Source organism: Fistularia commersonii, chromosome 1, assembly GCF_037954325.1.
Source record: "Fistularia commersonii isolate RoL2024-O1a breed Wild chromosome 1, RoL_Fcom_v1.0, whole genome shotgun sequence".
Lineage (NCBI taxonomy): Eukaryota > Metazoa > Chordata > Actinopteri > Syngnathiformes > Fistulariidae > Fistularia > Fistularia commersonii.
The window spans coordinates 26443317-26470837 of NC_141284.1; the positions used below are offsets into that span (position 1 = coordinate 26443317).

The 27521-nt window shown below is 37.7% G+C and overlaps 1 protein-coding gene across 8 annotated transcripts in view; it reads left to right on the plus strand.

Annotated features, from left to right (window-relative positions):
• The window catches only part of dtnbb (dystrobrevin, beta b), a 52481-nt gene that overhangs the window by 11818 nt on the left and 13142 nt on the right, over positions 1-27521 (plus strand). For 4 of the 8 annotated variants that reach the window (XM_086157121.1, XM_086157130.1, XM_086157097.1 and 1 more), the window contains exons 6-12: positions 79-164; positions 1463-1617; positions 1750-1855; positions 3776-3942; positions 7799-7923; positions 16089-16163; positions 26238-26328. In XM_086157121.1, coding sequence (XP_086013247.1) covers positions 79-164; positions 1463-1617; positions 1750-1855; positions 3776-3942; positions 7799-7923; positions 16089-16163; positions 26238-26328 — 805 coding nt within the window. The remainder of the gene's footprint in view (positions 1-78; positions 165-1462; positions 1618-1749; positions 1856-3775; positions 3943-7798; positions 7924-16088; positions 16164-26237; positions 26329-27521) is intronic. The other 4 variants (XM_086157156.1, XM_086157139.1, XM_086157147.1 and 1 more) reach the window with 2 other exon arrangements.

Consider the following 27521-nt stretch of genomic DNA (forward strand, 5'->3'; position numbering starts at 1 on the left):
AAATACTGTCACAATTTTTACTTGTGTCATTTTGTCGTTCAAAGTCCCAGATTTTGATGAATCATCTTCTGCTTGCAGTGAGAGCCACGGGAAGCTGACCGTTTTCTCCATGAAAGCCATGTTAGCAACAATGTGCGGAGGCAAAATTGTGGACAAATTACGTTGTAAGTCTATCCGTCTGTTGATCTATCTTTATCAGACTGTCCGTCAAAAAGGAAAAATTGCTCTTGAATAAATACAATAAATGCATTTCTGAGGACAAATGATACCCTTTAAGAGTAATTCCATGTGATGTTTGATGTTAAATTCAATTTCAAGCACAGCTTAACAGTAGGTTTATCATTTGTTTTCCAAGCTGCAGTGACATAATGTTGACTGCTCTTCTTATGTAGTTGCTCATATTAGACACATAGAGGCGCTGTTGCAACATGCATGCAGAGTTCAACTGCTTTTCAAATTAAAAAAAGAGCATTATGCAGATTTTTGGGCCGATATAAATTGTTGTTGAACCACAATTAACCTTGAATGAAAACAAAATTAGGTCGGAAACATCGAAAAATTGCCCAGATGTGTGAATCAGAGATTGAATGGTTGTTTGTCTGTTTCACACGTGTCAAACTCAAGGCCCGCGGGCCAAATGTGGCCCGCCACGTCATTTCATGTGGTCCGCCTTAAACGTATTAAAAGGTCTGATTGTCTTCAAATAAATTAGCCAAACGTGCGCATTGACCATAAACTACATTTCACACAATTCACGCCGATCACGCGTCACCTGTGAAATGAATCAATGCCATTTTCAACAAGTTGGACTGAGAAATACAAATGATCCTCAAATGTCCAGGGAGCGAAAAGTCGATGCAGATGGAAGGCTGTTTCAGGAAAGATGGGAAGGCTAATACATGCTTGTTATGAGGCGGCGTCGGTTGTCAGAGTACAAGCTACGTCGGCATTTTGACACCGAAATTGTCCAAGAATTAAAAGCCAAACTACGACGCCAGCAAAACGTGTTCACCAAAACACTGCAGCAGCAAAAGCTAGCTTTGTAACAGAGCAACTAGTAAACATCATTTTATTTACATCTATGCAAGTGCATAGATGCACATTTGGGATTTGAATGAGTAATAAAGTTACATTTATTTTACATTACATTTGGTTACACCCATCCCGTAATGGATGAAGAGACATAAAGAAATGCTGTCATTGAATAAAAAATAGCCTTAAAGGTCCACGGGAATTTTGGTGTTTTAGGCTATCGTTATCAGAGGTCCTTTTTCAGAAATATATTTCTTTATTCTTAAACAAGGAGTTAGGAGTGATTGGCTTGCAATGGAAAATGATTTGTAATTAAATTTGACCTTTTTTCATTGTGCATCATTTGTTTCCATTCAGCCTCATGCATATATTTGCTTTTCTTTTTTTTTTTTCCATGCCGCAAATTAAACGTGCCACTGTCATTTCTCAGATATTTTTTCACAGATCTCTGACTCGAGCGGAGTCATGGTGTTTGCTAAGTTTGACCAGTTTCTCCGGGAAGTCCTGAAGCTGCCGACGGCCGTCTTCGAAGGCCCGTCCTTCGGTTACACGGAGCATTCAGTGCGGACGTGTTTCCCCCAGCAGGTATTTGGTCTGATATCTATTCCGGATTTGTAGTTCTCATATTCATAAAGAGATTTCCGATAAAAGCGCTGCGTATATCGGATACCGTATTTATATATGAAATGACTGCATCCTTCATTTGTTTCCATCTAGAAGAAGATCATGCTGAACACATTTCTGGATGTGTTGATGGCCGATCCTCCCCCTCAATGCCTTGTGTGGCTGCCGCTCATGCACCGACTTGCTAATGTTGAAAATGGTAAGATTAATTCTAGACCGTCCACATGTTTGATCGTCTCAAAGGTGCGCCACGTGACCTCTGGTTTAGTTCGGAATCTAAAATAAGATGAAAATGCCAAGACTTTGCCTGGTCAGGACATACATGGCAAAATAAAGAGTAGCTCAACTAGTTTGAAGAAAATGCAATCAAGATTTGAGAGAGGATTTGATTTTATTCTCCATTGATAAATACTGAACTCTCATTTCACTCTTTAGTTTGTTTTTTTTTAATTATTTTGTATTATTTGTTGTTTTATTTGTATGCACACTTTGTAATTTGTAATATATGCATGATATTTCATAAGAAAAACATGTCATCCCAGTTCCTACTTATTTTTGCATTATTATCAGTATAATATCTTTCAGGTGATATTATACTGATAATAATAATGTGTTCAAGATAAAATGAATGCAAAAATTAAATAGGAACTGGGATGATGTCCCTTCTGGTTCTAAGGTGTAAAAAGTGACTTTATCTCCAGTGGTTTAGTACAAATGAGGCAGCTCAGTCCTTCGGTTTAACTTATGTAAAATGAAATATTAACTTCTTCCAGCTAAAAATGGCCATCAGCTGAAAAACTACAAATATAAATAAAGCAAATTAATATGAAATCTATCATTTCTTTATCCACAAATACAGCTCTTTGATTGTGTTGTTGAAGTTTAAAAAAAAATAGGTTTGGAGTAAAGATTTCTTAAAATAATAGATGAACTTTAAATGTCCAATTCTCAAACATTTTGATGAACGCATACTGAAGATAATTACAACCTTCTTCCATTCACCATAATAGAAATTTCAGAAATTTGGTAAAAACTTAGTTTCAGTACGTTTGACTGAATCTAACACATGGAGGTTTCACTTTTAGCTGTTCACAAATTTGCGGTATTTTCAAAGCAACTCAATTGTGTTGTCGATCGGAACGGTACATATTGAAGCATTCTTTGAACGGATATTTTATATATTTCACCAGAATGGTCAGGAAATGACCCCAAAAAAAAGGTCATCTAGCCATAATAACCCTTTAGAATATCACACTTACCTCAGAAACCCCCCCCCCGACAGCTAATATATTAGCGAGGACACTTTCTAGGAAACTAGAAGGGGTCTGGCAGATCGACAATCTCAGAGAAAACTCTGTTTAAAGTCGATTGCGCTTCGCAGGACAAAGGATTCAGGTGGTTTTACCGCGTCCAAGTCAGCATGTTTAATTTTCGGATGTACAGAGAAGCTCTGCGGCTGCAGGGCCAGCAAGAAAGATGCTGATGCAACTGTTGAATAAGAAAGAGAACCTTGTGGCAACAGCAGAGACACACATTGACGTTAAACTCTGCAAAATATTAGTGAAAAGTGGCAAAATTTGAAGGGTTAAATATGAGCCTCCAGGTTCAAGAGGAAAAGAAACAGTTTATTTAATCCGGTTGAGTTTGGGGGGAAAAAAAAAAAGGTTTGCATGCAACAAATGTTTTTTGCTAAATTAACGCATGTGTGATTGTTAATTATACCGGTAACGTACTTCTTCGTTAGTGCTTTTAGTCTCTTGTGTTGATTAAGTGCAAATAAATATAAACGTATTTTGTGATTGTTTTGGGAACACGTGTGTGTTTTTCCATGATCTTGCCGTGGAATGATTCGGGTCACTTCTCTGTTTCGTAATAACCGTCGAAATCCATCAAAACATCGTTGATTTGAAGAATAAACTTGCTGATGGATGAATAAATAATAAAACCATAATCCTTCTGGTAAAGGGGAGGAGCATGTTGAGCTCCTTTAATAGAGCCAGAAAAAAAAACAGGGTTTTTTTGGTTTTAAATAAAGCAAAAGAGGTTTTAATGCTCAGGAAAAAAAAAAAAACATCCTGTGTGTGTTATTGTTTTTTTTTTTTTGTTTTTATCCGCTCAGTCTTCCATCCGGTGGAATGTTCATATTGCCGGAGTGAGAGCATGATGGGTTTCCGGTATCGGTGCCAACAGTGCCATGGCTACCAGCTCTGTCAGAGCTGCTTCTGGCGTGGCCATGCCAACGGTCCCCATAGCAACCAGCACCAGATGAAGGAGCACTCATCTTGGGTAAGACAAAACTCTGCAAATGATCACTTTCATTTCTGTCTTTTTTCCCCGTCAAACTACGTTAATGGCTCTCAGAGTGTCAGTTTCCCTGAAGAAATGGGTTTAAAAGTCACTGAAAAATCGCAATAAAACTATGCTGTGTATTATATTTGTATTGCATTACATCTTAAATCAGACATGGCCATTTTACGGCCTGCGGGCCACATTTTTTTATCTAGCCAGCCAAACTATTTTCTTTGAACATTTTAGCAAGTATTTTCAATCCATATTGAATTTAGAAACTCCTTATTTTTTCCTTTTGTTTAATTTTCTATGGATGATTACATACAAAATAATGTCGGTACATTTATAAGATCATTCTTGATTTCAAAGTTGAAATTAAATGCCAAAAAATTTGAAATATTTAAAGTAAATTGCAATTTTTATTTTGTTCAATTGACATGATACCTAGTTGGCCCCCGCATAAAAATTAGATAAGAAACGTGGCACCCCACCCCTGTCTTAAATGATTAAAATAAGAACATGTTTGGATAAGGGTCGTCAAAATGAGAAAGAAATCAGTTCAAAATTTGAAATACGTTTCCCCAAAAAGATGCAAGAAACCTACAAATTCAAGATGTCAGGAAAAAAATGGCAAGACATCAGAAAATAGGATTTTTTTTTTTTTTTCTTCCTATTTTACCTCTTTAGTCGAGTTTCATACCTATGTAAGTTTGAGACTGGTGATGCAGTTCCAGATTTTAAATTTTTATTAAAGGTAATCTTAAATTTGCCGTTGGTGCTTGTTGGTCTATGACACACATCTGGGACTTAGTTTGCTTCCTGTGTTTTGGTTTCCAGCTCTCAAATGCTGCGAACATTCATGATTTAGCAGCATTTCCCTTCTGATACTGTTCCAATTATCTAGCATTAATACAGTTAGACTTATAAATACATTTTAGGTTAACAACCATGCTACAGAGCAAATTCATGGTTGCAAACCAAGTCCTGCTGTTCAAGAAAGTAGCATTTAACAGATATTTTATTATACCTATGACAGCTCCTCTAGTTTTTACAAAATGCAACATGTTGTAATGTTGTTTCTGATACTCAAAAGTTTGTCCTGCTCAAAATTCTAATATTTTGTCCTACTTAAGTATGTTAATAATGCGGTAGAAATAAATCTCAACGTGATAAACATCAATTCTGGGTGATGAATTCAGATGGTCTCCGTGTTTTTGAACAACAAATCTGACACACTTGTGAAATTCTGTGCATTCATTTATTTCAAAAGTCTATGTACATTGGAAAACATGGAAAACGGTTCAATATTGCTTTGGCGTTGGATAAAAAATGAGTGAAAATCTAAAATGTTCTCAATCATCCATTTTCCAATTTGAACAATATAAAAGAGATCATTTTCAGATATTCCCAAATTACTGTAATGTTAGACATAATTTTTGATAATGTGAAATATGTTAACTCAAACCCCCAGATTTTCAGGGCATATTCTTAGAAATATGTATTTGAGACATTTAGAGCCTGACTACATTAGTTTACATATCAGGGTTTTGCAATTTAACATTTTCAGTGATTTATTTTACGGATTGATATTTAATGCACGTTTCTTCCTAGATATTTCAATTTAAAATGATCACTGCTGGCCTCGCCCCTAAAAAGGATCAAGGTATCGCCTCATTATTTAAATAACATCGCAAATACAGTCAAGACAGATTTAATTTATATAGCTTCAAATCCCAATACAGTTGTCTCATGACATTTACCATGTCGAGCAGGTTGGATCACACTCTTAAAAAAAACAATTTATAGAAACCCAACCAGCAAACAAACAATTTAATGTTAAGGAGAAGCTATTTAGAAAAAAAAAAAAAAAAAAAAAATCGAGAACATTTTTTTAAAATTAATTTTATTTTATATTATTTTTCATGTATTTTAATTTTAGATCCAGATATACTGCTCCAAAAAAAATAAACCGCAAAAAATCTCTTCCTGATAATAACAGCTATTTGGTCAGAGACAAAATACATTAATATCTTAAATATTCATAAACGAGGGTGATGGGCACCTGGTAAGATCAGAACCTGCAGAAATGAGAGAATTCAGGGAAAAGATATGAGAATGTTTTCATGTGATATCGTGTTGACAGATTGAGAAACAGTTTTTATCCCAGAGTGGTTTCGCTCTAAATTTGACGCATCTCTGAACACTTGAACCTCGCAGACGGTACACTGCAATAAACCCTTTTTCTTTTTCCATTTTTCACTTTTATATTACATTATCCTTTCTACATCTATTTATTCTTCTAAATCTTATCTATACATTTTATGTGGTTTTTTTTTTAATATTCGTTGTTCAAAAGAATAAAGGGAAGACTAAAATGACACATCCTAGATCAGATTGAATGAAATATTCTTATGAAATACTTTGCTCTTTATATAGCCGAATGTGCTGACAACAAAACTAAAGAAAAATGATCAATGGAAATCAAATGTATGAACCCTTGGAGGTAACACTCAAAATGATGTAATGTTCTTAAAATAAGTCAAAATGAATCAGCGTTGCTTCCTAAGTGGACGTTTTGATTTCACAAATTTACATTTTTTTTGAGCTGTGTATTTTTGGTGTTATATTTTTTCTGTCTTATATCTCCAACCCAGAGATGCAGCTATCGTATTGTTGTGCTGTGTCCTCCTTTTTAAGGTTCTAATTCCAGCGAACCTTAGATCTGCCATCTCTACAAATCAATGGCTATAAAAAAAAAACATCTTATTATGCAGAAAGAGAGGTGCATCGCAGATAGATAACCCGTGTAGCCACAATACATGCCTTTATAGCAAACAGCTGCAACATAAAAAGCACCAATAATAACCTTATAAACTTGCACTTGTTACTTAAGAAAATAGCAGCATTTCACCCACCAAAAATTCTGATCATTTGTAGACAAAATCCATCCTCCTTTCTTTCCTCAAAAAGAAACCCTCAGGGGTACCGGTCATCGTTCGTGGCTTGAAAATGTTGGACAAATCCTTTTCCTGGTTGTGACAGGTTCGCTAGCTTAGGAGTTGCCCGACCTTTCTTTACTATCACCAGCTTTTTTTCAAAATTCCATCTAGAAAATGGCTTTAACACTATATTAGCAACTAAATCCATTTCTTCTCCTCGTGCAGCCAGTGTGGGTTGACAAAACCGATATTAAACAAACACAATTATATTTCTGTTAACAGCTCGCTAGTACTCTTCTCCTCGCAAGTGCACTAGTCCACTTTGACCGTCCAATCAGAGGATGTGAATGCGCTGACGTTGCTGTAGCCTGCTAGAAGGCCGTCAACTAAAAATCTGATTGGTTGAAGCAACAGCGTCATCAACACTTATTTTTTTGCGTAAAGGGTTAGCAGAGCTGATTGTACCGCCCCCCCAAGACAGATTTCTTTGAATTTGACCCTGCCTGGCAACAGATGATGGCTGAAATGTGATTGGTTAAATGCTTTAATATGAAAATGCATGTCTGGAACGGCACAACCACGGGAAAAGCTATGAAAGGAAATGAACAGACCATTTGACATTATTTAATAAGTATTTATGGACAAAATATAATTATAATCTGTGATTCAGATATTTTTTTAGGCCAGCAGCGAAGGCCTCGCAGGCCCTGACGGCCCACCTCTGCTACAGATATACAAATATGTATAAAATGCTCAGCCAGTTTGTTTTCTGTTACCGCGCCTTAAGAAGCGGGTCTGCACTGGTCCTACAGATTCCCTCTTTTGACAACGTAAACACCCCGTTGACCCAGTTATGTAAATGACTTCTGCGACAAGTTGACGTCTGCTCTCTCTTCCTTGCTGTCTTTTTACAGAAGTCTCCCGCAAAAAAGCTGAGCCACGCCATCAGTAAATCTCTGGGGTGCGTCCCCATCGGCGAGCCGCCGCACCCCGTGTTCCCGGAGCAGGCCGAGAGACCGCAGGAAATCACCCACACGGTGTAAGAGCCTTCCGTACGCATCCGTTACCACCATTTGTGTCGTAAATGAGGGGGAAGCCCGTCGATGAACGGCTGCAGGCGAGGCCTCGCGTGATAATGACCGATGGCCCGTTCCGTTCCTGTTACTGCTGCCATCTTTCCATTTTGCTGTCGTCACATGACCAATAGGGCGCCGTTCCGCAAAGAAGTCAAGCCCCTGATTATTTGCCGGCGCGGAGATGCTGATATACGGTGCGTTTTTTTTTTTTTTTTTCCCACCGCTGCCATTAACGGCCCAGTCATCCTCATCAGCGCGCCGGCGGCGAAAGAAAGACGATGGTGTAAATCTCACATCCGGCGCTTTCGGGCTCCTGGAGGTCATTATAGAAAATGCATTATATCCCGCCGCTGCCTTAGACCTCGGCACGCTCATTTACATTTCAGCTGAAAAATCTGATTTCCATAATCAATTCCATCACTGCAATTCATCTGCAGTCAATCACATCACAAAAGGTTTTTTTTTTTTTTTTTTTTTTTTTTTTTTTTTTTTTTTTTTACCCGCATCACCGTTACCCCCTGGGAATTGACTGTTTTTGATGAAAAACAAATCATTTTTTCAGAATGAAAGATTTATGATTTTCCTTGTTTTGTAGCATTAACAGGAAACTTTCTCCTTTGAGCTCCTCATGGCCTACTTCATAACAAAAAATCCCTCTTTATAATCCTGTCACAACCATAAATCTAAGCTTTGGCTGGTGGCAAGTGTCACTGAGTAATTGATAGTGAGGGAGGAAGAAATGTACACAGTGTAAATACATCCAGATGGTTTGGCAGTTTGGCTCTTTTCCTGTTTGCTGTACAATAGATACCGTTGTCTCCGACCTGTGTGCGTCCCGCCGGCAAAAGGGGATTTTTCATTTTGTGCCCAAAACTGTGCATTCAAGTTGTGGAAAATTTTTAAAATTCTTTCCAAAAACGGAAATCGGATTAGCTGACGCTCTATCGGCTGCGTTGCATGAAATTACATTTCAGCAAGTAAATTAATATTGATTTAAAATAGTTATTTTTGACTTAAAACAGGTTTGCATTATGGGTTATGCCCCACCCACCAGCAGTTATTTAATATGATTGATGAAGAAATTTTACAATACTCATTTAAAACCACAGCATCTGCAATCATTTTCATACTTAATATCCCGGCCAGTGATTCAAAACTGGCCGGTATAAATTAATAAACACGTGCAACAACTGCAATACTTGCTGCAAGTGTAAAAGAACAGCAGAAGAATCACTATTATATATTAATCGCCAAGTATTGACCTGTGCTTGCTAATGCTAAGCTAGCACGTTTTACATTGAAAATGTAAGGAAACAGAATCATGAAAAGAGGGATTTCTGTATTAATTTTTCACTGTCACGTTTCACCACCGGAGGGCAGAGGAGACGCCTGGACGGTGCTTAATGATACCATCACAAATCCTTTCCAAGATGAAAAGTGGCATTAAATGATCTCAGGAAAGGGCATCTGTTTTCTTTGATATGATCATATTTTGTATTTTGTGCACAGTTTTAGCAGGCATTTTTTTTTCGTCTGTCACTATGGAAGCATCGGTGTGAAACAGGCAGTGAGAACACCATGTTTGTTTTTGCTTTTTGTTTTTAAATACTGTGACGGTGATGATACTAATTCTATGTGATAGGCTGGAAAAGGTGGAATTTTTTGATTATTTTTTTCTTTTTTGGAAAGTATTTGCATATATTTATAAATGAGCACCGAGACCGGTATACGATGAGGAAAAAACAATCTGCCGAAATTTGCTAAAGGCCGTTCAAAATTCTACGAGTAGTCCGTGCAAACTACCTTGATTAACAAAAAGTCACGTGAAAGTAAGCAAGAAATATAAACGCGTTTAATTCACACAGTTTATCGATGATTAATAAGTCAAATAGTGGACGTGGGAATGAGCGAGGTTAAAAATAGGTTCAAACACGGATATGAATTTATTTCTCTGGAACAAACCTTTTTTTGGGTTGAGTTTCCTGGCACTTCATGTCCTTGTTTCCTCTTTGTAAGCTTTTAATGGAAAAAGTGCATTTTCCTGCACATGGCATTTCAAGGTTGGTGACAGTGTGTGTGTGTGTGTGTGTCTTTGAATACCAGGATAATAGATGAATCTGTTGATCCCTGAGATCTGCTCTGCCTCTATAATCACATCTGACACGGGAAATGTATTAAACAAGTCTTTGATGGTAAAACAACAGCTATATTTTGCTCCTGAATTGTTTCGTGTGAGGTGACATTGAAGGTTTTTCAGAAAGTTAATACTATCATAAAGCAACTGTCTTCAAATAAGAAAAAAAAACAAAACATATATTTTCCCTTGGCTATGCAAGTACAATACTGAGGTTGAGACACAGATAAAAAAAATCTTATAAAAATCTTATATTCTTGATGTTTAAAACATATAAAGTGTCTTTTATTGAGCTTTTTCAACATTTCAATTCAATTATTTACATCCTGGAATCTTACTTCACTTACCAGTGCGTCAGCCAACACTATATAAAAGATAGGAAACACGTGCATAGATCAACAGACCAATAACAAAGTTGTTACCATTAACAATATCTGTAACAAGACATCAATATACTAAATGATGACTTTCATAAATAAAGAAAAGTGAAATAAATCCTTTGTTAAAAAAAGGACTTTTAACACAATTTGTTTACAGAAAGAAGTTACCATTTTGCAAGTAGCCCACAGGATAAGATAAGATAGACTTTATTGATCTCCATAGGGAGAATTCTTTTGTCATAGTAGCAAAAAAATTGCAGTATCAATAAATATAAATAAAGAGACAATTAAAAGATAGCAAGAGCCAACCACAAATAAATAGACAGCAGGGTGACAACAAGGATAAGAATATACAACTGAATGGAGAAAAAAAAGAAAAAGTCAGCAAGGGTGAGAATAGACAACCAAAATGACAACAAGGATAAGAATGTATTTATTTTTCATATGTATTTCTGACTTCTGTGACATTTGAGCAGAATGTACTTGTAAATTTATCTCTAACTAGAACTTCTCACGAAAAAGTAATACTAAATAGAAACAACCAGCTGCAGTGAACAACTATATGAGCTGAAAGGACAATTACCGGTAGGTTTAGTTCACCAGACACTTAAATCTGTTGCAAGTGTTCTGGATGCTTGATTCACTACCAACAATTCACTTAAATAGTGTAAAAAACAAAACAAACAAACAAAAAAAAACTTGATAAAATTGGAACAAAATTGGAAAAATATAAAAATATTGGTGATTTTTCTCCCTTTGATAGCTTCAATTTGGCCATAATTAGATATATTGTATTTATTCTCGTCACTACGCCGGGTGACAGGTGAATGTTTCTTATTTTGGCCCATTTTGGTTTTTTTTTATCCGGCCCGCCAAACAATTTTCTTTAAATATTTCAATAAATATTTTCAATCAATATTTAGAAACTCCTTATTTTTTGAATGATTACATACAAAATAATCATGTCAGTACACTTATATGATCATTAACAATTTTAAAGTTGAAATAAAATGCCCCTTAAATGTAAATATTAAATTATTATATTAAATATAATTAAATTAAATTATATTTTAAATTGGAATTTTCATTTGGTTCAATTTCCATGATACCTAGTCGGTCCGCGCATAAAAATTGAAAAAGAAATATAACCCGCTAGCCAAAATTATTGCCCACCCCCAGTATAAATGTATATATACATAATATGTATAATATATGTATAATATATGTATTATATATATATATATATATATATATATATATATAGATAGATATGAGAGATGAGATGAGAACAACTTTATTTATCCTGAAGGAAATTGTTGTGCCAGAGTTTCAAGTAAAAACATAACAGTATTAGATAATAGTAGAAAGGAGGAAGAATAAGAAATACAATGAAATATAATGAAATATAAATTGTCTTAACTGTTAACTGTAACTACAAAGATTTGATTTGATTTGAAGATTCCCTGCGGCTGAGGGAAGAATATATAGATATTATATTATAAGATATATATTATATTGTATATTATAAGAATATATAAGAATATATATATATATATTTTTTTTTTTCCTTATGGACGCTCCATCTCACCCTTTTCCCCTATTCTCTGCATCCTCCTCGTGTTACTTCAGTATTCACCTGATAAAATATACTTGCATAACAGATGGGGGGGTCAAGACGTTGTAGTCTTTGTAGACTCTGTGGCGCTCTGACGCTTCAATAACGTGGAGGGGGCAGGATTAAATAACTTTTACTCCTGCTTGCCGCCAGAGGGCCATCGAGCTCAGATTTTTCCCCACCACAATTTTGGGAAGCTTTCTTGTCATCCATCTTAATATACAGCCTAATGCTAAAGTGGTAAATTGGTATCTGCACATCTCGGTGAGCAGACGAGTGTATTAGAAGCAGAATAGAAACTAGAAAACACCAACCCGCTTCCAGCCATGAGGGAGAGCTGACGCTGATGGAGTATTTCCCATTTTTAGTGGTCTATTTCAGAGAAATTGTAGGTGAAAACAGTAATTATCTCCCTGCAATTCCCATGCTGATTCCCCTGCTGGCTACAGAAATCTTCAATCTGACCAAATCCCACAGATAATGAGTCACAGGAAAACTGCCAAGCCCCCATTTATAACAAAAAAAAAAAAGAAAAAAAGAAAAGAAAGACGTCCTGTTGGTATCCGGTCCTGCTGGATACTGTCTGTGGTGAGGGAGATGTTATTTCATGTTGTAAATCAGTCGGCATCCATCAGCGCAGTCTCTCAGTCGGGAGATGAAGTGCCCGTCGGTGAAAATGGCAGAATCAGGGTAGAGCGTCAAATTTGATCAAAACTCCCAAATCCAACAGACACGAGTCTCTCGTTCAATCCCTCACGTCACCTTGCAAAGTGCAGCTATTCTGATAGCGCTCTGAAACACTTTCAGGCATCACAGAGTAAAGTGAAAATTCTTCCTGTGGGATTTGTGATGCGGCGAGGAGTTATAGGTTCGGGACGCATCGTCTCCTCAGATATTTCAGATCTACGATACGGCTTCTTATATTCAGACTTACCGGCCTTCCTGCAGCAAAGACTTTAAGGACTCAAATAGCTTGCGAGTTAAAAATAGGCATCTTTCCCTTCTTTGCATCCATATGAGGAACATGCTGTGGCATAAACTTCTCTGAATTTACCTGAATCCTTTTTTTTTTTTTTCCTAAATATATATTCTTTTTTTTTTTTCTGCAGAGACATTTTACTCTGTAAGGCTTAGAAAAAAAAAAAAAAAAAAAGAGAGACCCGAATAACCATATGATGTTCAAAGAAATGCAGTAAACGCATAAATCAGCGGATATTTGAATGATAGCGAGGGAACTGAAAGTGATTCATTTATTCAACACATAATTTGGCAGCATTACCAAGTATTTCTAATTGGCCTGCTCTTTGAACATTCATTCCTTCTCACTTTATTGCTGAATGTTTCGTCAGACGTAGAGAACTGATTTAAAAAGGGCGTTTTTTGTAAATACTGAAACGGACAAATGCTTTGTCGTTTAAAACATGAAAAATGTATGATTGTTACCATTAATCGTAGTAGCAGTGGCACATTTTTTTCAAGAAATAAATCTATTTTAGATTCAAATCCGACTCAAACGTTCATTCAATTGTTTGTTCGACAAACTATTGTTATTTATAGTCGTGGTAATTATAAACCCGATGGATTATATTTTTGAATACATATTTTGCCAGAGCGCACAAAAATGAACTCAAAAGACCTATGATTTAACTTCACTGTTACTTCTCCCAAACTCCTAATAAATATATACTCCGAAGGAGCAGCTGCTGGCCCCGGAAGATAAACCGTAAAAACAGTTTATCGATTCTTTTTAGTTTATTACTCAATTGTCTTAAAAATGTTGCTGGGGCGTCACATTTGTAAAGAACTCATTTAGACTCATTCAGGACTCCGGATCATGTGACTTGTTTGAAGACTTGGTTTCTGACTTTTAACGCAGGACTTGCAAAACAACAAGTTGCCGAAAAAAAAAAAAAAAAAAAAAAAAAAAAAAAAAAAAAAAAGAAAAAGTCTTTCTGTGCTTTGGCATCTTCCATCAGTGTCATTAAAACGGAGCGATCTGGCGTGTAACTGGCTCTCCTGCGAGCCAGATCCGTGGGGTTTTTAATGCTGGAGGAGCTGACAGCCTCAAAGGGGTGGGGGGGGGCAGGGACGCCGTTTGCCAGCAGGGAAGGATGCTTCATGTTTGGGTATTATTTTTAGCCGACTGAGGGCGATTGAAGGCGGCCATGCATCATTCGTTGTCAGGAAAAAAAAAGGTGAATGTGAGCACTTAATTTTCCCTGCCAGCTGCCAAGTACATTGTCATTCACTGCACACAGGTAGCGCCGGGCTTATAGCGCAATGCAGACTTTGATCGGCGGGCGCCTAAATGTCGCGTCCGCCGTTTGACCCCTGTGACCCCAACCCCCCCCCCCCCCCCCTTTCCCACTGATGCAAAGTTTGAATTTTCCCAGATAGAGGAGGAAGGGGTTGCTCTAAGCCCTTTTTTTTTTTTTTTTTTTTTTTCCCCGCATCTCGCCGCTCCACAGTCATATTGATGTACTTGAAAGGGACTGATGATTATTTATAGGCTGGCTGCAAAGAGGTTGTGACTTACGTAACTCGTTAAAGGTCAGGGGAGGAGTTACAATATGCAAATGTCGGGTCCTTATTCACCCCCGTGCAGCTTTTTTTTTTTTTTTTTTTTTTTTTTTTGCAGGAGGCTGTTTAGAGAAGACTTAAACGCGCGTTTCCGAAAATTCTCGGCGAGCGTCTCGACGCCCGAGAGAGGTGAAAAGATGGAGCCGAGAGCTTCTGAGATCCAGAGAGAGAGAGAGAGAGAGAGAGGGAGAGGGAGGGGGAGAAAGAGAGAAAGAGAGAGACAGAATCTGTGTCGTCATGACGTCGTGTGACCATCGAGTTTCCTTGGAGACAGCAGCAGTGTAGTACATTGAGATGCTTGCCTGCTCAGTTGAGGGCAGATTAGGCATCTGGCAACAGCAGCAGTTGGATGTATTTTGCCAGCAGGGCAGGTGCTTTCTCTCACAGAGGTAAGTGTTCTGGTGCCTCACCTTCAGCCCGGACGGCTCGATTAAATTAACTCCCGATGAAAATTGTGGACTTTACTTGGGAAGGCGAGACGGACGCATGTGCGGGGTTTGAGTAGTGAAGGTTAACCTTGCCCGCAACAGTGATTTATTTATGAATGTACAGTGTTTTTTTTTATCTCCACGGTTAATAACTACGCATGTACGACCCTGACCGCGCTTTGCTTTTTAAATCTGAGTTCCGGGTGTAGGAACGATAAATAATTGCAGCGTTTCTTAAAAGAACTCCACAACCCTCCAGTGTCAACATTAATGCAGGGAACGTGTATTTTCTTTTCGCCGCACGTTGTTTGAATACAATTATCTCGGATTTCTTTTCAGACGATCTGTGTTGCTCCGTCCTGAAGAGGAAGCTGTGTTGTTTATGATGCGCTCCCCGTCTTATTCTTCACGACCCGGGCGTAAATACTTTTGGCGGCCAAAATCGATCGGATCGGACGAATCAACGTAATAGGAAGCGGAAAGTATTTTCCGTAATTATGAGCACTTTGGATAAAACGGTCGTCTGGAAAGTGGCCGCTACAATATTCTCGGTGACGGCCGTTAATGACCCTGTGGTCCCGGCTCCGCCGCGCTCGCCGTGGCCGGGGATTCAGCACGCCAGATGGACCACATTGGTTTGTTTACTTGCACAATTTACCCCCTACAATGTCACCCCCCCCCCCTTACAGCCTTAATTAAATTCTTTGACTGCCATTGTTCCTTTTCGCTCATGCTAATCGGGTTTAGGCGAATAAATCGCGTAAAAGAATCTCCAGAAAATCAATTATTTACAAGCGTATGTAAAACAACACGACGCGATGGCCGTCGAGTTGAAAATGACCTCCGCCCTGCCCTCTTTTGTACACATGGATTATCTTGCTGATTCATGATTATTAATAAAATGCAAATGCACCTCCTCTCCCCTCCCAGCGACACACACCCCCAGGCCCCTCGCAGCGTAGTGTTAAAGACTTCTAATTTTGTCTTTTAGTCAGCCGAAACCAGTGGCCAACAACATGAACGACACAATGCTCATGTCCTCCGGGGCACCCACTCCCACCAAAAGGTAAGCGCCACCTCTCCGCTGACGCTTCGACGGTTTTGCGATTGTTACCTCCGGTGTTGTTTTTCTTTTTTAAATGCCAAATATTGCAATAAATAACCCCCCCTCCTCCCCCCCAGTCTCTCTCGCTAATAGACTTTTCCCGCTCAGTTTGGTGTAAATAATATGAACAGAGGAGCAAATCGGAGTTCAGTTTCTGTACTGTAATGCATTTTTCGCGTTCTGCGGCCGAGGAAAAATCTGTAAAACGCTCACGTGAAGAACATGGGAACGCTCCGGCTCAAAGTGCTGATTGGACTAAGAGATTATAATAGAGCGGCAGTCTTAGTGTGTAAAATAGCACAGTAGAATAATTGTCCTCTGATTGTCTGCCTCGGTTGAAGGCCATCGCTGACTGTTGTTCACTCTCAAAATATTGCAGCCCTGTGAGAACAAATGTGAACAGACTGTACCATAAACAGAAAAAGCAGTTTCTTTTATTTGCATCGCCAAAATATAAAAGGTTGGCAAAGTTTTTGAATGCACCGCTGTAAATATTTCATTTCAAAGACTTTTGAAGAAAAACTTTTTTCCCTCTAAATGACATACTTCCACGGAAGCGTTGTTTACTTTTTATTTTTTTTTTGGGTTATACTTCAGTTTATAAATCTTAAAATTAACAGAATTATTCCAAAATCAGGAAAGGTGATAATTAGCAAGAAATGAGTTGAAAAGGAGGAAATAATAAATAAGATGAGTCTAGACGGCAAGAAAAATAAGGAAATCTTATAAATCTTAAAATTAACAGAATTATTCTAAAATCAGGAAAGGTCATAATTAGCAAGAAATTAGTTGAAAAGGAGGAAATAATAAATAAGATGAGTCTAGACGGCAAGAAAAATAAGGAGGATTATCAGTAAAATGGACTAAAAAAAATTTAAAAAACAGCAAAAAGTACTTCTGGTCATAAAAGTGATAGAAGTGAACCACAAATTATCCAAAAATGGCAAGAAATGACCCAAAAAAATCATCATTATAAATATAAATCAGCAGACAGTTTGCAACAAGACATTTGCAAGATGTTTCCTGAGAAGCAGCAAGCGTTCACCCTTTTAACTCTGCGGGACATCACCCGAAAAACAACATGCACGAAATAATGTGACCACTAGGAAGCTCTCGCCTTGAAATTAGTCACAAAATTACCTTAAAATGAACCAACAATGTGAAGGACTCGTGGCGTTTGTTTGTTGTTTTTTTTTTTTTTTCTACCATTTGCTGCTAAGCAATTTCTATAAGTGACAATTTGCTTTGAGTGTGAAATAAAAAAAAAAAAAAAAGGTCTACATAGTGAAAGGTGTACGGATAAAATCCACCGCTCGCCTCCCAGCGATAGTAACCCGGCGTGGTTCTGAATTCGCTAATGCTTCAGCTATAATATGTAGACTCTGTCCTGGAGGTCTGTGCACAATGTTGCCGCTGAGTATCTTTCCATCACATCTTTCTGGCAATTCGTTTTGCAAGATGGAGCTGCCAGGGGACTCGGAGCGTCCCGTAGCAACATTTCTGGAGAAAAGACGTCACTGTCCAGCGATGAAAAGACAGATGACGGATGTGCGTGTCCAGCGCCTCCCTGGATTACACGTGTGATTGAGAGGTTTTTTTTTTTTTTTTTTGGGAAAACATAAAAGAAGCTTGAGCGAGGTGTGCGGATGTTGTGCTCCTCTGCAGCGAGCGAGAGTCATCTGAAGGGTAGAACACACTGCAAAAAAATATCTACAGCGTTCCCTTTTTATCAACCCATGAACCTAATAACGCGCAGTTTCAATCATAAGATACGCCGCAAGTTCGGAAGCGCGTCTGTATCGATTGGGTTTCAAGTGTAGAGGAGGCACGATGACCTTATTCGGGTTGTTTCTCTTGAAAGAAGGATTCGATAAATTGATAGGAGATTCGGTTTCATGCATTTCGTGCAGCGCGGCCTCGTCTCCGCGGGGGCCGACAGTATCCAGATTTGACTTGCTTTGCGGGGGGAACTGACAAGACGGGGGACACCCGAGGCGGTAAACGAAGCCCGGCATCCAGACCTGTGTGGAGGTCGGGGAACGACGTCACGTGCCGCGGCGTGTTCGCTCGCCGCTCCCGAGGCTTGTCTCGCTGTGGCAGTAATCAAGTAGCCTGATAACCTTTTTCTTGACATTTGGCTCCGTGAGTCAGTGCTGCTCCGGGACGATGCGGTGCTCTGAGGATGCCGGCGCCTTCAGGGAGGGGTTATAACAACCACAACGCTGCCATGTTTCCTGCAGAAATTGCACATTAAGCCACCGTGACCCCGCTGCAATAGGTTGTGTTGGTGTTACTTACGGCCGGAGTGTTGAAAGAGGAGAAAAAGAGGGTTTGACTGCACTCGGGCTTGGATAAATATGGATCCGCACCACGTGCAACCGATAACTGTCACATAATAATATCCCTTATTGTACAAATCTGTATCAAACCAAAGTATATTGTCTTTTTTTTGACCCCTTTGTCTTAATTTGGCAAATTCATTCACATATCACTCTCTAAATGCACCTGCATGTTTCTAAGATCACTGATAATGTGCCAGGGTTAAGAAATTAAGAAGAAATATCCAGAATTCGCCTTAAAATCTGTGACAAATTAGCTGATAACTTTCAAGAAATGAGATGAAATAGAAACAAGAGTTTGCTCAGGAATTAGCAATAAAAGACATCAACATCAGACGACAATGAGATGGAAATTAAGAAGAAATATCCTAAAATTATCCAGAATTCGCCTTAAAATGTGTGACAAATTTGCTGATAACTTTCAAGAAATGAGATGAAATAAAAACAAGAGTTTGCTCAGGAATTAGCAATAAAAGACATCAACATCAGACGGCAATGAGATGGAAACAATCCCAAAATGAACTGAAACGCAGCAAGACATCAGCTTAAAATGAGAAAAAGAATCACAGGGAAATTTGGAAAGAAATCAGTTTGAATCAAGAGTAGATTATCTAGAAATGAGCAAAAACGCATGACTAAATCACCAAGAAATTGGCCGTCAATAATCCAAAAAAAAACAAAAATTTAAAATCAGTAAGAAATGATCTAACAGATACAAAGATAGCTTAAGTATACATATGTGTGTGTGTGTACGTAACTGGCATTGTACATCCCATAAGTAACAAGTGTGATACATATCAATATTAAATCAATATGAAAACTGGCCTTCAAATATTGCAATGATATATTTTCTCTTACTGCTCAGCGCAAAGCTTTTGCTCAGATTGCCTTGCACGGCACAGACGCTCCCTCTCTGTCGCCTTTGGTTTCTAAATATTAATCAATTGTTATAATTATCCCACCGGCCCGCCAGCTTTCACATGAAGGGTCTATGAGTCAAAAGATGCCACCGCTGAATAATTCAAAGCTGCTGGTGGCTCTGCCTCAGCTCACGAGAAGCGGCACCAAAAATACAACCCGCTAATGATTTTGAGCTTTCTGTGAGATGTCGGTCCAGAGTAAAAACCCGGGAAGTGTGTGTTGTGCTTCCAGCATCCGTCAGGTTCTGCTCTCTGATACTGTCTGCTCTGCTGACACGGCATCTGCTCCCCCAACCACCTACTTTCTCATCGACGATCGCTCACTGCCGGCCGGTCCTCCCGGGGACGGACCGGCACCGCGCAATTTATTACCTGTTAGGCGGGAGATAAAGCTATGTTGACCTTGGTGAGTTTTTGTTTTTTTTTTTTTTTTTTTTTTTTTTTTTGGACCCCTCTTTGCTTCGCTTTAAAATAAACCCGCACTTCCGCCGCATCATCTCGAAGATTATGAGCGGTCGATTTCCGTTAGACTTTATGATTTTGATGGAAAATTATGCCTGGTTTATTTGAGTCAGTAAAAATGTTTTTTTTTTTTTTTTTTTTTTTTTGGGGAATTACAAAAACTTTTTCCAGTCATTGATTTGCTGTGAGCCCCATTTTATCGCTGTTATTCATATCATTTTTTTTTTTTTCTTTTATTGTATTCACATAATTTAATCAGATATTCTTGCAAAGTTTCATTACTGGGGAACATAAAATAGAGGCAGTTTTACAGACTACCAGCGTTATACAAGAAGTTATTAGGACGGTTATTATTTTATTATTCATTATTCCCCTATCTCATTTTATTGATCATTTTTTTTGTGTCAGAGTAAAAGTACAAATCTATTTTTATGAACTCAAAAAAAAGCAAATGACAGGCAAATGACAGGTAAAAAAAAAAAAAAAAAAAAGCATCTCTACAAAATTTAAAACGTAAATGAAGCCCTGTTTTTTTTTTTTTTTTTGAATTACAAAAGCTTTTTCCAGTCATTGATTTGCTGTGAGCCCCATTTTATCGCTGTTATTCATATCATTTTTTTTTTTTCTTTTATTGTATTCACATAATTTAATCAGATATTCTTGCAAAGTTTCATTACTGGGGAACATAAAATAGAGGCAGTTTTACAGATTACCAGCGTTATACAAGAAGTTATTAGGACGGTTATTATTTTATTATTCATTATTCCCCTATCTCATTTTATTGATCATTTTTTTGTGTCAGAGTAAAAGTACAAATCTATTTTTATGAACTCAAAAAAAGGCAAATAACAGGCAAATGACAGGTAAAAAAAAAAAAAAAAAAGCATCTTTACAAAATTTAAAACGTAAATGAAACCCTTTTTTTTTTTTTTTTTTGGAATTACAAAAGCTTTTTCCAGTCATTGATTTGCTGTGAGCCCCATTTTATCGCTGTTATTCATATCATTTTTTTTTTTTCTTTTATTGTATTCACATAATTTAATCAGATATTCTTGCAAAGTTTCATTACTGGGGAACATAAAATAGAGGCAGTTTTACAGATTACCAGCGTTATACAAGAAGTTATTAGGACGGTTATTATTTTATTATTCATTATTCCCCTATCTCATTTTATTGATCATTTTTTTGTGTGTCAGAGTAAAAGTACAAATCTATTTTTATGAACTCAAAAAAAGGCAAATGACAGGCAAATGACAGGTAAAAAAAAAAAAAAAAAAGCATCTTTACAAAATTTAAAACGTAAATGAAACCCTGTTTTTTTTTTTTTTTGGAATTACAAAAGCTTTTTCCAGTCATTGATTTGCTGTGAGCCCCATTTTATCGCTGTTATTCATATCATTTTTTTTTTTTCTTTTATTGTATTCACATAATTTAATCAGATATTCTTGCAAAGTTTCATTACTGGGGAACATAAAATAGAGGCAGTTTTACAGACTATCAGCGTTATACAAGAAGTTATTAGGACGGTTATTATTTTATTATTCATTATTCCCCTATCTCATTTTATTGATCATTTTTTTGTGTGTCAGAGTAAAAGTACAAATCTATTTTTATGAACTCAAAAAAAGGCAAATGACAGGCAAATGACAGGTAAAAAAAAAAAAAAAAAAGCATCTTTACAAAATTTAAAACGTAAATGAAACCCTGTTTTTTTTTTTTTTGGAATTACAAAAGCTTTTTCCAGTCATTGATTTGCTGTGAGCCCCATTTTATCGCTGTTATTCATATCATTTTTTTTTTTTCTTTTATTGTATTCACATAATTTAATCAGATATTCTTGCAAAGTTTCATTACTGGGGAACATAAAATAGAGGCAGTTTTACAGACTACCAGCGTTATACAAGAAGTTATTAGGACGGTTATTATTTTATTATTCATTATTCCCCTATCTCATTTTATTGATCATTTTTTTGTGTGTCAGAGTAAAAGTACAAATCTATTTTTATGAACTCAAAAAAAGGCAAATGACAGGCAAAAAAAAAAAAAAAAAGCATCTTTACAAAATTTAAAATGTAAATGAAACCCTGTTTTTTTTTTTTTTTTTGGAATTACAAAAGCCCCTGACACTTCACCCATTCCAACCTTCTTGAACCCGTCTCTTCACCTCTTTTCCACACTCTCCGTTGCTCTGGACTGTTGACCCCAAGTACCTGAAATCCTTCAGCTTCTTGATCTCCACTCCCTGTAGCCTCACCGTTCCACCCGAGTTCCTCTCATTCACTCACATATATTCTGTCTTGCTGCTACTAACTTTCATTCCTCTCCTTTCCAGTGCATCTCCGGTTTCCTTCCGCAGTCCATTAACATGCCGTTGGTTCGTTGCAGACCCTAATTGCCAAGATATGCGAATTAGAGAGCGGACGGTTGTTTGTCTGGATTTGGGGCGAAACCTCCTGCAACCCCGTGTGCAGGATAGGCATTCTAGATCACGAATGAATAAACGACGGTCTTCGGTAACTTCCAGATCGCGCACGTTAAGTGGACTGAAATAGACCGGAGTGTGATTGATGTTGGAGCTTTGAGGTAATGAAATATCTCGTTTTTACTTCTGTGACATGTCCAATGAAGAAACATCAGTTGTCCCGCATTTATTTGATTGTTTGGCTGCAGCGCCGCCTCTTATGAACACTCTTATGATTCATTTTAGTCTATTCTCCTAAATTCGCCAGCGCTCACGAGTTCATTACAGCGCATAAAGTTCTGTATATTTCCTGTGCATCGTGTATTTGCAAGTGTATTTGCAGTCCCTATGTCCTCTATTGTAAGTCGCTTTGGATAAAAGCGTCTGCCAAATGCAATGTAATGTAATGTAATAAAGGACAAGCTATCGTCGGGAGCATCTATTTAAATTCACGCGTTCGTCACGCCGATGATTTTTCCGCGGAGACCCCCCCCCGCGACCCCGTCGCCCGAAACAAAAACGAGCGGGTTCTCGGAAAGGAACGGAGCCGTACGTCTCCCCGTCTCCCTTCGGAGTGCGATAAATCCCATCACAACAAACCGGACGCTTCCCGGTCCGTCACGGATTGAAGTGTTTGAAGTCACACTTGCTCGGTGACGCATCTTTCATTCAGGTGGAGCTTATAAATAAAGCGGCACGCTTCAGGACAAACATCCCTGTCTCCAGGGGAAATAGAAACCTTTTTTTATAACTTTGGTGTTTGAAGGTGCACTTAAATGTGCAAAGCAGAGAAATATAGTGCTTGTTTCGGTGGCGAGTCGGTTAGGTTTTAGAAAAATGTCAATATCATTTCTTTTTTTTTTAATTTAAGCAAACGGCTCAATTCGTCACACCCATTTTACGCAGCTAGTTGGGTAATGCTTATCATTTTTTTTTTGTTTCTATTCAGATGATCCAGTTTACAACCTGCATCTTTCTAGCTTTATAAACACAGGCCATGCCGAAAAAATGAAATAAAAATCACACGAGTGACGGTAAAGAAGAGGCTGCTCATATCTCCTCTCTGTGAATTAGTGTCCTCCTTCTGGAAATATTGTTGAACACAGAAGCGGCAAAACTGAAAATTGTTATAGACTTGACAAGTCAGAGGAAACTCTCTGGGGAATGATAATAATCAAATTTTGTGCTCCAGAAATATTTTTGAGCGAGGCGCACAAATGAGAACCCCTGGGCGCCACATTCTGGACGCCGTGCCCAAATAATTTGTCATTTATTTGATCTGAACGGATTAAACACAGCCTAAAGACACTTTGCATCTTGCACTTTTGACCTATCGCTAAAGATCGCTCGGGAGGCAGTATCATGAGATGATTATTTACTATTTAATCTCCACTCTTCTCATCATTGAATCAAACCAAAACGTCAAAAGTAACTGAATCGTAACATTTTTCGCAAGTCCACTAAATCACTTCAAGCGGTCACATTTAGATCAAAATGGAAAGTATCACGATGCAGACGGATGCTGGTTTAGGCCGGAAAGAAGGAGTTTTTGTTTAAAACTTGACCAAGAACAGAATCGTGGCCGACCCGGGATTATTTTCCTCCCTCGCGTCGAAAAATCGGCAAAGTATTACGGTTGTACTGAAACCGGATGATCTCATCTTGATAATATAACACGTCTGCAGACTGTCTTCGTGGAGAGATCACAGAAAGCTTTAACTGTCCGGATTACGCATCTTAAAAAAAAAAAAAAAAAGTGACATTTCTGTTTTTTGAATAACGTAAATGTACAGTCGGTGCTCGTCGCTGAAAAATATGTTGAAAGGGGCCAGATGGCACGCGCGGGTTTTTTTTTTAAGAGTAAATACAGATTTTTTTCTTTTTTTTTCTTTAATCTTTTAAAGTAAGCAGGTGCTCCAATAATACAAAAAAAAAACTGGCACCGGGCACCAAATCTTGTAGCGTGTCACATTTTAAGACATGTGATCGAGGTCCACGCGACAGGTCGGTTCCCCCGGCGACCCCGGAGGCTGTCGGCTTGTACTGACACAATAATAACCTTAATCTCACCAGAAAGGTCTGGCCTCGGTCTTCGCTTTCGACCCGAGGGTAAATCTGTGTCCTATTCAAAGTGCTCCACTTTCTTGACACTGTTGAAATTTCCTTCAAAACACATACTTTGATATGCTGGTGAATGTTTTCCTGGCAGATCAAATGAATTTTCTCCAGACAGGTGATCTTGAAACAAGTTGTGTGCTTCGGGATATCAGTGGGGGGGGGGGGGGGGGGGGTGGTAGCAGCCGAAGAAGTCAAAGTAATCTCCTCACTCCACCGTATTTTATTTATTTTATTTTTTCCCCTGGTTTGTTTTTAGTTTTTTTTGGTCCCCCTACCTTCTTTTTTTTCTTTTTTTTTTTTTTTTTTTTTTTTGCTGGCTTAGGGTGCACAGGACTGTCTCAGAAAAATAGAATATTGTGATAAAGTTCTTTATCATCTGTAATGCTATTACAAATAACAAAAATGTCATACATTCTGGATTCATTACAAATCAACTGAAATATTGCAAGCCTTTTATTATTTTAATATTAGTGATTATGGCTTACATCTTAAGAAAACTCAAAAATCCTATCTCAAAATATTAGAATATCATGAAAAAGTAATTTTTGTTTTTTTTGATTGCATTACAGAAGATAAAGAACTTTATCACAATATTCTTATTTTCTGAGACAGTCCTGTATAGAGTCGGTTTTAAATAAGAATAATAAGAATAAGAAGAACTTTATTTATCCCGAAGGAAATTGTTGTGCCAGACTTTCAAGTAAAACATAACAATAATAAATAATAGTAGGAAATTGCATAAACAGTAAAAAAAAAAAAAAAAGGGGGGGGGGGATAAGAAATACAAATAAAACTATAAAGTGTTAAAGGTTTAGTTAAAGTTAAAGTTAAAGGTGTTGACCTTGAAAACAAACGAACCTTTTGTGCTCTAGGGAAGTCTTGGGCCACAAAAATAAGACGAGTATTTAGAGTATAAGAGGAGCCACTAAAAAAAACAAAAAATACTTTTTCATGATATTCTAGTATTTTGAGATAGAATTTTTGAGTTTTCTCAAGATGTAAGCCATAATCAGCAATATTAAAATAATAAAAGGTTTGCAACATTTCAGTTGATTTGTATTGAATCCAGAATGTATGACATTTTTGTTTTTGTAATTGCATTACAGAAGATAAATCACAATATAAAGAAAAAAAAAAACTTTTTCATGATATTCTAATATTTTGAGATAGAAATTTTGAGTTTTCTCAAGATGTAAGCCATAATCAGCAATATTAAAATAATAAAAGGTTTGCAACATTTCAGTTGATTTGTATTGAATCCAGAATGTATGACATTTTTGTTTTTGTAATTGCATTACAGAAGATATAGAACTTTATCACAATATTCTAATTTTCTGAGACAATCCTGTATATGAGGCTATCCAAGCCTGCAGGGACTTTAGTTTTCTTTTCAGACACACCAACATTTCAGCTCTTCCTCACTTCTCATTGTGGATCGCTTGCCAAGATAGACAGCATATGTCCCATCATGTGTCCACGCCATATGCCACACCCATGATCATTTAATGTTTCATGCCTATTTGACATTTCCAGTCTAATGAAATGTCCAGAATGCGCTGTGGCGCCCTCCCAAAATTACTCTTATGAGCAATTATATCAGCCTGCATGTCGACGCCGGGGTGATAGCCAAGTGTCGCACATTAAGGTCATGCCGGTTTAAGGTCGCGCAAGTTCTTTTACATAATCGTTTTAATGTATCTGTCCGTCATTTTTTTTTTTTTTTTTTCTCCCGCAGTGTTTTGGAGAGTCCCAGTCGGCTAGATGAAGAGCACCGCCTCATCGCTCGCTACGCCGCCCGCTTGGCAGCAGAGGCAGGCAACTCCGCAGTGAGTGGCTCGCAGGACGCCGTCAACCCGCGTCTCACATCCAATACACTTTCTGCTCCCCTTAACGTCGCTTTTTACTGTAAAACCAAGCAGTCCTATAAGACAAAATAAGGGGATTTTCTCCTTGCGGATGCTCGGATATGTTTCTGTTTTCGACGTTTGGCAGCTTGTTGACGCAGTTTGGCATCCAGGATGGAAACGGAGAGGGATCCAGAGCTCGGCTACGTCCGCATTTTAGAAAATCCATTTACAAGCAACTCTAAAGGTCATTATAGACTTGTTAGCCCGACTTGAAGGTTGTGTTGCTTCTTGCGGCGTCATCCTGACTTTTTGTGCAAATCGTAAAAATGGAAAAACAACTTCGGTTTTCTGGACGTAAAAGGTTTTCCTTTCCCTTCCGGAAGCCTAAAGAGCCGAGCGAGGGGTTATTACTGGCGTTTCTTTTTTCAGTCTTAGTCGTTCTTATACTCAATTAATACATTCAGTTCGTTCACCTTTTCCTCGTTTCATGAAAGTCAAGACATGAGACTTTCCTATTTTTCAGGATGAAGTTTCTTTTTTTTTCTTTTTTTTTTTGCAAACTGAAAAATTGAGGTCGGTATAGTTCCACATCTTACCTTTGGTATGAGCCCGCTTTTAAATCCCTCGACATACCGGATAGATAACAGTTGGAATATACATAATAATATCCTGTGCATCATGTATTTGCAAGTGTATTTGCAGTCCCTATGTCCTCTATTGTAAGTCGCTTTGGATAAAAGCATCTGCCAAATGCAATGTAATGTAATGTAATGTAATAGTGCAAGGTGTAATATTACTACGGGATAATTCAGTTTATTCGGATTCAGGGTTTCTCAATCAGTGTCAGCTGACAAAATGATCCTGAACCCTGTTTCAGTTTTTCTATTTAAGAGTTCAACTCGGATTTGAGATGCAAAAATCACCTTTTCTTTTTTTTTTTGAAAAAAAAAAAGTGATTTTTTTACAATTTTTTATTTTTTTAATTCCACCCTATTTTAAGTGTTGTCGATATCCTTGAAACCAGTATGAACGTTAAAGTCACCTTCCAACCAGCCTCTAAATTTGACGTTTACATGCAGTTTTTTTAGGGTTAAGGCTCGGACAGAGACGGGAGAAAGGAATCCGTCCCCTGCTCTGACTGTCAGCGAGAAAGTGACATGCTGAATTTTTCA